The following is a 10,935-nucleotide window of genomic DNA, read 5'->3' as shown; positions in this document are numbered from 1 at the left end:
ACGTTTACACAGAATTGGTTTTTGCTCCTAATTTAAAAATTCCGCCTCTAAATGTATAACCTTTCATTTTTGTCTCGTTTTTGTTCGATGACCGATTTTTTCTTACGCCGGCGTCGGAAATGACACGGTGCAGCCAGAATTGATGCGGTGGCAGCCGGAAATTGACACCTAGGCACATTTAGAACACGTGGAAAAAATAATAAAAAAAATATCCACATCATCATCTTCCCACTCTCAAACCCTAACTTCCCCTCCCCCACCTGCCAGTGCCGCCTGTCGCCACCACACGCCGGCGTCGGCCGCCCTCTCCCCCTCCATAGACCCATCGGCCCTCCCCCTCCCAGGTGCTCATCAGCCCCTCTCCCATCCCCAGATCCCGGCACCCCCTTCCACACTAGCCGCCGTTGCCCATGCCGCCACTATCGCCGCTGCCCTTGCGACCCTCTCACACAATCACACACGCACACAATGACAGAGGTGAAACATGGTAGCAAGAAGCTATTGAAATTGCTACAGCCGAATTCGAAGCTTCAAAAACCGTGTCAATTTCGCCGCAGCGCACACCCTATTGCCGCCACCATCGCCGCCCCCTACAGCCAGCTGCATCTCTCCCCCTCTTCCCGCCCCCTATAGTGCTCACGGCGACAGTAGTGGCGAGAAGCCAATCACCGCCCCGATTCCGATCAATTCCATTCTCGCTCAATTACACACAAAACCCACCACCGACTTCAACCCTATTATCTCCCTCTGAAACCCCCTTCAATCCCAACAGATCCCTAATTCTCACTACGACAGCATAGATCTGGAAGAAGGCGACGAAGTTTCAGAGGAAGGGGGAGAGTCGACGCAGGTCCGAGGAGGGGGAAACTGGTGGCGCCGAGGTGCGGATGGGGGAGGTGGCGGCGGCAGATGGTGGGGGTAGGAGAGGGGACGGCGGGCGTCGGATGGGGGAAGGAGGAGGGGGAAGAAGACGATTGGGGATGGGGGAGGTTACTTCCACATGTCAATTATTTTTCTTTTTTCTTTGTTTAATTTTATTCCACATGTCAAATATATACTTAGGTGTCAATTCCGGCTGCCACATCGTCGATTTCGGCTGCCACCGTGTCATTTTCGGCGCCGGAGTAAGAAAAAACCGGTCATCAGATAAAAAACGAGACCAAAATGAAATGTTATGTATTTAGAGGCTGATTTTTTAAATTAGGAACAAAAACCAATTCTGTGTAAACGTTATTGATTTACAGGCAATTAACCCTATAATCAATGTAAATATGAGTTCTAGTCATATTTAAACACTTCTAAAGATAAAATAATCTTTATTTAAAAACACATGATAAAAATGTATTTAATTTTTGTTAAATACAAATTTAGAAAAAAAAATAAAGATTAAATACAAATACTTACATCCATTATTAAAAAAGTTAAATATTCATTATTTTGGTTTTTAATAAAAAAATATCATAGATCAATATTATTAAATTTTTTTAATAAAATAAAATTTAAGAATTCATTATTTTTTATTTTTATTAATATATATATATATATATATATATATATATATATATATATATATATATATAGGCGGCCGCTCCAATGAGACCCCCTAATTTTAGTGAGATCTAGGGCACGATCTGGTGCGTTTATTTCATCAATCCTATGGCTAATATTGTATCTGAAGGGTGATTTTTTCTCGCAGGGTTCGAATCCTGGAGGTAGCATAATATTTTAAATTTTGTTATTCATCAGTATATACTGCATTATTCATCAGTATATATGGCCCTGTTTATCAGTATATATGTCTTATTCATTACGAATTTTTAAAATTTTATTTTTCATCAGTATATACATCTTGTTCATTAGATATACGTTTTGTTCATTAGTATTATATGTCTTATTCATTGTGCTCATGTTACACGAAAAATAGGGGGTCTCACTGGAGCACGCCTATATATATATATATATATATAATGACTAATTAACTTTTGATATTTGGAATAAATATGAAAATATATACAAACATAGTTAAGAATTAATAAAAATGGAATTAAATATTTATACCATAAATAATTTTAGATTTTCTACCTATTAGAAACAATGACTACTATAAGAAGAGATCTAGGGGTTTACATGATTGGCGGCTATCATGTCTATTATAGAATTAAACAACCGTGTATGATTAGGGGTAATTTAGGTATAGAAAAAAAAATTAAACTTTCCTATTTAAATTATACGGGTATTATGTTTATCCATACTATGGATGAATAGGACTACCCTAATTGAAATTAAAAATCTTAGACTAAAAAAGGTAGTATTTTCTTTAATTTTTTTAAGGGTTATTTGCGTGTAAATACACGAACTTTCAGCATTTTTTAATTTTTTCCACGAACTTTATTTTTTGAATCTAAATACACGAATTTAGTATTTTTCTGATTTTTACCATGACGAAATATTCCGATCAAATTAAAAATAATTATTCTATCAATTCTCGTTGCCATTCTCCCTATCCACTGTGTGAAACAACAAAAACCCTTAAAAAAGAATAAAGCGATAAAATTCATCTCATTCTCTACGTAAACAACACAATTTTACCCGCAAATAACCCTTTTTTTAATGTTCAATTATCTCTAATAAATCCATAATTAATTTAAAAAGATTATTAATGAAGATGACATGTCATGCCAGAGGCTAAAGTTTCTTGCAATCCTTGAATGTCAATTCGATTTCTAACTTCAGATTACACGTGACACATAGATTTCTCGTATCAAAAGATATGGCTTAGAATAATTTTGTGATATTATCTAAATGTTTGATGCCAAAATGTTAGGTCTTAAACGTTAGAACATTTTCGAATACGCTTACACTGTTACAAGCTAGGAAGGTCAGTATGACAATACTTAGAAAAAAATGTACTCTCTATGTCCACGATATCATTTTCATTTTATGCACATTTTTCACCATTTTCACATGTTTATTATGATGGAAAATTTTCTTCGGACAAGGTGGAATATTTTCTCGGGCAGCTCATTTTCACTTATTTTCTCTTCAATGTTGGATAATAATATCCTATGGTAACAGTGTGAAAATATGTTCCAACATTTCCTCATATTTTCATTTTTAGTGAACATATAAAAAAAATTTCATTGGAAAGAGATGAATAAGAAAAGATGGAAAAATATTAGTATATTTTTCTCCTTTATAACCAAAGTAAACGGACCCCAAAAAGATATCAAAAGAAAAGTGCACGTTTCATCCCTACTTAGAAGAAATGCACAAAACAAAATAATCAATAGAAGGTAGAAAAGGAGATGGAGAGAAAACAGAGCTCAAACAAACTCATGCATTAAGCTCTTGAAACATAAGCAGAACCATATTATAAGTATCAAAACATCTCTCCTGATGAAGAGCACAAGTCTTATACAGCACGAGAAAAACGAGACGTAGCGAGTAAAAAAGCCTATTCTATATAAACATATACAGAAAGGGAAGTGCCTGTGGATTCACCGGTGTCATTAAACACCTGCTATTTGTTGTAATGAGGTATGAATTAATTGGTCGGTGAGAAGGTGGAGATGATCGTTTTCCCCCTCGAGGAGGGATAAGGCCTGCAGAAACCAATCAAAGGATGCCATGAATCATCGAGCTTAGGTAGATTGATAGGATTTGCAGAATGTGTAATGAAGAGACTCTGAGAGTATTTCTTCATTAGTATTGATTTACTATGGAAACTGTTACTTATATAGATATAGAATATATACTTAAACTGATTGTTGCATCAAGTACCTCTGCCATTGAAGGTCGCATCTGAGGTTCAGTTTGAATACATGCGTATGCAGTTCTAGCCATGTGGTAGAGTTCACACGTGTTACACGAGTCTTCAAGACGGGGATCGGAGAGTTCGCGTAGTGAAAGTGTCTCAATAAGAGGTAACGCCTGGAACACCATGCGAAATGAATCAGGAAATAAACGACATCGGCAGCATAATATGTGCGTTGAGAATAATTGTAGCCAGTTTTAACTTGAGAAATTCGATGTGTAGTGTGAGTTTTGGATAAACAAATAGTATGACTTATAATAACAAACGAAAGAGAGTGTACCCAGTGCCTGAGAGGCAGTTGTTGGCCATCTCTATCCAAATCCACGGGCCTGCGTCCTGAGATCAGTTGGATCAAGACAATGCCAAATGCATAAACATCTGTCCGTACAGAAACAATGCCGTTCTCAGCATACTCTGGTGCAAGATAGCTGCAGAACGCAAGAAACCACATGTTCGGATCATCTATGATATGCTAAAACTTAAACATGCCACGAAGCACCAACGATAGTTATAATATACTCACCCAAGGGAGCCTAGAATTCTTGTCTGTTCATCATCCCCGTCCGTCTTCCACTTTGCAAATCCGAAATCCCCCAGCTGTTTGTGGAGAAAATTAATTGAATCAAAGATTCAAAACACATTCAAAGATACTACTACATTACTAGCAGAAAGACACCATAAACCACATAAATTGGACAATCCTCCAAAATGGAAGGACTACTACAGACTAATCAAGGTACTAAATGACTCTGATGAAGAAAGAAGGTTGAAGGATCACCATAGGAACAAAGTCGTGAGTGAGCATTATGTTGCCTGGACGAACATCCCGATGGATGATAGGACTTCCGCGGCACTCCTCATGCAGGAAGCGCAGCCCTTTGGCAATTCCGATGGCAATAGTATACCTTTGGTGCCATTCAAGCACATGTTCTGTACTTTCTGTCAAAATCCGATAAATCGGTTGAGATAGATGGTGGCAACGGAGGATGAAATACTTCATAAATGTACTTACCAAATAAATGCCAGTTGAGTGATTTATTGCAGATATACTCATAAACCAAGATGTTAAGATCTTCTTTGGAACAATGGCCCAGCAGCATCACAATGTTCTTATGGCGCGCAAAGCTTAGAACATATACTTCAGAATGAAATTCTGCAGACCCAATTGAACTTGCTTCCCTTTGCACCTTTGCCGCAATACGCTGGCCGTCTTTAAGCCTGCCTAGATATACAGGACCAAATCCTCCTTCTCCTAGCAAATTATCAGATGAAAAATCATCTGTTGCAAGCTGTATCTCAGAATAACTATATCTCATAGACTTGAACTCTGTCCTTAAACCACAAGTCATGCACATAGCAGGCCCGTTGGAGGATTTCTGTGAAGTGGACTTGGGCAGTTGCTGTGGTATCACTGGCAGAGGAAAATGATGTTTACTATTCCCATTATCAGAACCACCTGTGGACATTATTCATTACAATTACAATTACAATTACAGAAGATGGCAACATGAATGCACGAAACATATATAATCACTCTGACCTGATTTCTCTAGCCTAGGATTTGACCCGAAATCATCTCTTGAGGAAGACCTGTGCTCCTTGGAGTTGGATGCCAATGAGGGAACCAGATTCTTTGCCATATCAGAGCTTTCTAGCGAATACATAGAGGCATGGTAGCTGAAAGATATGACAGACTGCTCGTTGTTTTCATTATCATGAATTGGTAGAAGCGGCACAGGCTTGGACAGAGAGTAGAAGAGCTTATCTTCAACATATTCGATTGCTTTGTTAGAGGAATATGGTCTCAGAACTTCCACTGATAAGTTATCAAGAACCAGAGCAACCTTGCAAGGTATATGTCTAAGGTAAAACCTCAAATCCTTTCTTAGGTGCCTGTTATTATACATATTTTATCAAGTATACATGTAATGTGAAGTAGCTACTGAAGAATAACATATAGTGGGACATCTGTTGATATGAATAAAATAAAGGGGTTATTGTCGGAAAATACTCATAGTTTGCCAATTTTATGGTTTATAACATGACCTTAAAATTTGACCAGAAAATACACCAATTTTCAATTTAATCGCAATTATAACATGACCTTATAAGTTGACAAGAAAATACACCAATTCTCAATTTAATCGCAATTAAAACATGACCTTATAATTTAGTATAATAATATCAAAATTTAACATTAAACATTTTTAATTTTCTTTTCATCTCACAATATATATACATATTTATTTGATGAATATATATCTATATTCGATGACATATATAATTCAAAAGATTTACGTTCCATATTTATTTCATATATGTAAATAATATATAATATTATTTACTTTTTAACATAGTTCCTATTACATATGTACCTAAATTATTTATTGATCCTAATATTTTATAATTTCATAACTTAAATAGATAAATACTTATTATATATGTAATATATTAATACAATATTAAAAACAAATTTATATATATGCATTTGTGTGTTGAAAACGTAGAAATATATATATATATATATATATATATAAAAGGTCAATATAAGGTCATGTTATAAATGTGATTAAATTGAAAATTGGTGTATTTTCTGGTCAACTTATAATGTCATGTTATAATTGCGATTAAATTGAAAATTTGTGTATTTTTTGATCAAATTTTAAGGTCATGTTATAAATGAGAAAATTGGCAAATTATGGGTATTTTTGGGCAATAACCTCTAAAATAAAGGTATCAAAATTTGAATTGTTGTTTCCCAAATTTCAATAGCCACCTCCAATATACATGGAAGATTTGTGTGTTCAATTTAAAGCATAGCGAATTGACAAGCATTACCTATCAAGTATAACCCATGTTGGTTCAGAAATTGCAGCTTCTTGCAAGACAACCTTCCTCATAGGAGTTCCAGCGGTAACCTTAACTTGTATATCTACCTGCATGATGAGAAGAACTATATAAATGAATGTTCTCTATCCTAGGCATAATTCATCGTGATACTATCAAGCACGATATATCACTTATTTGTTTTAATCTGCACTAAAATGAATGAGAAATCTACCCCTTCTGCTTCACATTCTTCAGCACTCCTCTGGAGCATGTTGACATATAGATCAACCTTTTTAGATACATGTTCTTCCTTCGCACGTGTATGTGTTGTTCCGAGGAAATTCTCAGGAACCACCTCCATAGAGTAACCCACTGTGAACAAATAGTCATCCCTTTCAGAAAATACATATAAAACCAAAACAATGAGAAACTGACATGATAAAAACAACTCTACTATAAAGTTCCTAAGTTTAAACTATAATCCTTTCTCAAAAAAAAAAAAATTTAAACTATAATCCAAAGCTAATGCTTCAATGTGCCTACAAAATGTTAACAACGAGCAACCGACAAGCGTTACAAATTTAAACACTTAACCTACAAAATTCCCAATCCCATAGTATTTCTTTCCACATCAAATAAAGAGTGGAATCCTTGCATTCAAGAAGCCCGCAACTGAGATTGAACGAATATAATCTTCGTGTGATTACTAATCTTGAACCATCCCCCCAATTTAAGTCAAATCCATCATTTCATACACTTAAAAAGGAAACAATGCATCTTGCTCTTACACTTCAACTCCAATCATAATTAAAAAATGCTAAGCTACTTACTAGGATGTAAGATCCTATGCAACGCCCCAAGAACCACAATCGTATCCCCTGAATTCACGATTTTAGTGGCTTGCATCCGAACGTTATGAATCGAATGCCTAAACTCATGGCTGCTGCGATCCTTCGTGGCATCACACACAAACAAAATCCGATTATTCCTATTACTATTACTCCTGCTCCCCATAACTGATGGCATGAAGAATCAAAACACCACAAATTTGATACCCCTTTTTTCCCCCTTTCCCTATAATGCAAGAGCATGGAAGGGGAAATGCAGGAGCAATTATAAGGGGGGAAATTCATGAACTACGCCAAAAACTCGAAGCGCGAGTGAGAGTGAGGGTTTATCCAATCAGATTCCGTCCAATCAACACGAAAATCAGTAAATTAGTAATTTCCTCGGTTTGGAGGAAGAGGGGAAGGATATTTGAAGCATAATTCGAGTGAATATGCGACGGATATTCGAAATGCGGCGCGGAGGGAAGATAACAGCTCCAATGATGAAAGACAAAAGAGATCATGTCGAAGAATTTCACCAGTTTTGGAGGGTTTGTGAAATTGAACAGCCAAAATTGTTGCTTGGGTTTCTCCGAAGTCGGACGAGCTGAGTGTTCCGTACGCTTATGAGTTTCGAGAAATCGTTATATGTAACGGTTTTTAACGGACTTTGATTTCAAAAGAAAAAAGAAGTTGTTCGATCCCTTAATTTTTTTTTTTCTTTTTTCGAGAAATTATCACCCTATGTTTATACGAAGATGCAAGTCTTTTTTATCTTTCTATATTTTCATCTTCTACATTCCCAATGACTTGCATTCTTTTATTTTACATACTAGTATATAACCCGTCGAATTTCGACGGGACTTTAAATTATGATTTAAATTATGTATATTATTTTTACATAATATAATTATTTTTAATTAATTTAACTTGATGTAATAAAATTTATATTATATTAATCTCAACTATATTCGTCAATTAAATGTTAGTTTTTTTGCTAAAATAATAAAAATACCCTTTTATATAAATTTTTTTAATACTTTTTCTATATTGACGGATAACAGTTAATTTAAGATCTCATATGTCATATAAGCATCATCTCATCTAAACTCTGTAAGATTAGAGGATCATCAAAAACTCGAAAGACAATATTTGACTTTTGAACGCTAAACTTTTAAGCATTATCTCGTCTGGACCCTGAAACACTATATTTAACTTTTATGCGTCAATCGTTTGAACATCACTATCTGATGCTTTAAATATCATAACTCACTTCTAAACATTATTTTCATTAGGAGCTTGAAAGATCAGGACTGACTTATGAGATTATACAATCTGAAGCTTATAAGATCGACTAACTTCTAAACATCATCTTGTATGGAGTTTGAAAAAACATAACAGGCTTATGTGCATCATCTCATTTGAAGCTAATTAAAATACCATAACTGCATTTCAAGCATCATTTCGTTAGAAGTTTGAAATAATAAAATTGGCTAGTAAGCATCATCTTGTTTGAAGTTTGAAAGACCATAACTAAGTTTTGAGAATCATCTCGTCTAAGACTTAAAAAAAATTGATATGAGATTCAAATTATATCATGTCAATTTATACGAGAATATTTATTTATCATAACTATTCTATATCCAACATGGCACTCTCACAATTTAGTATTTGCTTCACCCTCAATTCTACACTATATGACATTTTTACATTTGTTTTCATATATTCAACATTGAGTTTATACAAAACTTCATCAATTCATAACATAAATAAAAGCCTCAATCTCCATGAATACATTAGCTCATCTATCTAGAGGTGGCCATGGTTCCGGTTCGAACCGGAACCGAACCGACGGTTCCACGGTTCCAAAATTTGGAATCGGAACCGAACCGTGAAAGTCCCCTCACGGTTTCGGTTCGAACCTTGAACTGGCGGTTCACGGTTCCAAAATATGAAACCGTTTTTTTTTTTTTTTATGTTTTAAAGTGTTGATTTGAAGTTTATAAAATGTACACAATGTTAAACTATTTATTTAGGTTGTAAATGATTGAGATTGAGTATGAATTAAATGTGGGAATGAGAGTTGACCATTTTATTTAGATGGTAAAGGGTTGGAGTTTACTATAAATTCGATGTGAGAATAAGAATTTGAGATCGATAAAAGTAAAGGATATAAAAAAAGCACATGAACTTATGATTTCTCAATGCACATGATCCCCACATCGAATTTTTACTAAATTTCAACCATTCACAACCTAAATAAAATGGTTAATCCTCATTTCCCATCCTCACATCTAATTCTTACTAAATGTCAACCATTTATAACCTAAATAAATGGTTCAACATTATTTATATTTCATACAACACTTCAAAATATAGTATAAATTTAAACAAAACAAAATTGACGGTTCCAAGGTTCGGAACCGTGAACCGTCGGTTTGGAAAAATTGGAACTGGAACCAAACCGTGGAGCCACGGTTCTGATTTCGGTTCGGAACTGTTGACCACAGTTTCGGTTCTGAAATCGTTGACCATGGTTCGGTTCGACGGTTCGGTTCCCAGTTCCAGTTTTTTTGGGCATCTCTACATCTATCTTTCCCACATTGATATTCTTTTAAATTTAATCAAGAAAAAATCTAGATAAAAAAAATACTTGTAATATGTATTTCAAATAAATAGTTTTCCATATTTTTTTATAGTTGCAATAGTTTTTCACAGTAAATTTATATTAAACTTCATAATTCAAAGTCTAAAAAAAATTGTAATTAGATTTAAAATCACAAGTATTAATTTTAAAAAATAAAATTAAATAATTTTTTATTTAACCAAATAAAATTGATCAATCATTCCACCAATTAAATGTGAAATTTTGGTTTGAAGAGTAAGAGCATCCTTTTATATAGGTTAAATTTTGGTGAAATCTCATAAAAAAAAAATCAATGTGGGATGAAAAGATTTAGATAAATAAGAATGAATAAATATTAAATTCTTTGGAGAATTAAATACAAAAATATGGTGATGCAAAATAGGAGTATTCCATTTTTTATTATATATGTGATGATATTAATATTTATTCTCGTCCCAAACCCATATAATAATACCAACTAATTTCTTGAATTTGTTTAAATTTATAAAATATGTATATAAATAAATAAAATATAAATCAATAATTGGTTGATACTCTCGATAAAATTTCAAACAATAAGAATCTATTTATTTCAAATACATTTAAATATATTTTTATTATTTTTTCAAAGTTAAGTATCTTTTTATTTAGATTTTTAAATGGCAAAGTTTAATAATCCTTTTATTTAAATTTTGAATTGTGAGATTTAATATAAATTCAATATATATGAGAATGTGTTAGATCAATTCAGGAATGATAATTTATTTGAAATTATTTTTCATGATCAAATTAAATTGAAGAATATATTTATTTTAAATGCATCTCAAAAGTATCCTTTT

The 10,935-nt window shown here is 33.8% G+C and overlaps 1 protein-coding gene across 2 annotated transcripts; it reads right to left on the bottom strand.

Annotated features, from left to right (window-relative positions):
• Positions 1–3,306: 3,306 nt before the first annotated feature.
• On the bottom strand, positions 3,307–8,113 carry LOC131003379 (probable serine/threonine-protein kinase PBL25). Of its 2 annotated transcripts, none has more exons than XM_057929891.1 (10): positions 7,474–8,113; positions 6,876–7,015; positions 6,653–6,750; positions 5,355–5,707; positions 4,827–5,225; positions 4,593–4,753; positions 4,338–4,411; positions 4,095–4,242; positions 3,781–3,930; positions 3,307–3,602 (listed from the first exon to the last, which is right to left on the bottom strand). In XM_057929891.1, exons 1-10 carry the CDS (start codon positions 7,667–7,669, stop codon positions 3,510–3,512), a joined length of 1,812 nt encoding a protein of 603 aa, XP_057785874.1. In that variant the 5' UTR covers positions 7,670–8,113; the 3' UTR covers positions 3,307–3,509. The 2 variants fall into 2 exon arrangements, with proteins under 2 accessions (XP_057785874.1, XP_057785873.1); XM_057929890.1 differs by having other exon boundaries at positions 4,827–5,270; positions 7,474–8,112.
• Between the last annotated feature and the right edge of the window lie 2,822 nt (positions 8,114–10,935).

This window comes from Salvia miltiorrhiza, unplaced genomic scaffold (genome assembly GCF_028751815.1).
Source record: "Salvia miltiorrhiza cultivar Shanhuang (shh) unplaced genomic scaffold, IMPLAD_Smil_shh original_scaffold_209, whole genome shotgun sequence".
NCBI lineage: Eukaryota > Viridiplantae > Streptophyta > Magnoliopsida > Lamiales > Lamiaceae > Salvia > Salvia miltiorrhiza.
The sequence above is the reverse complement of the archived record's forward strand: the minus strand, read 5'-3'. Positions and strand labels throughout refer to the sequence as shown.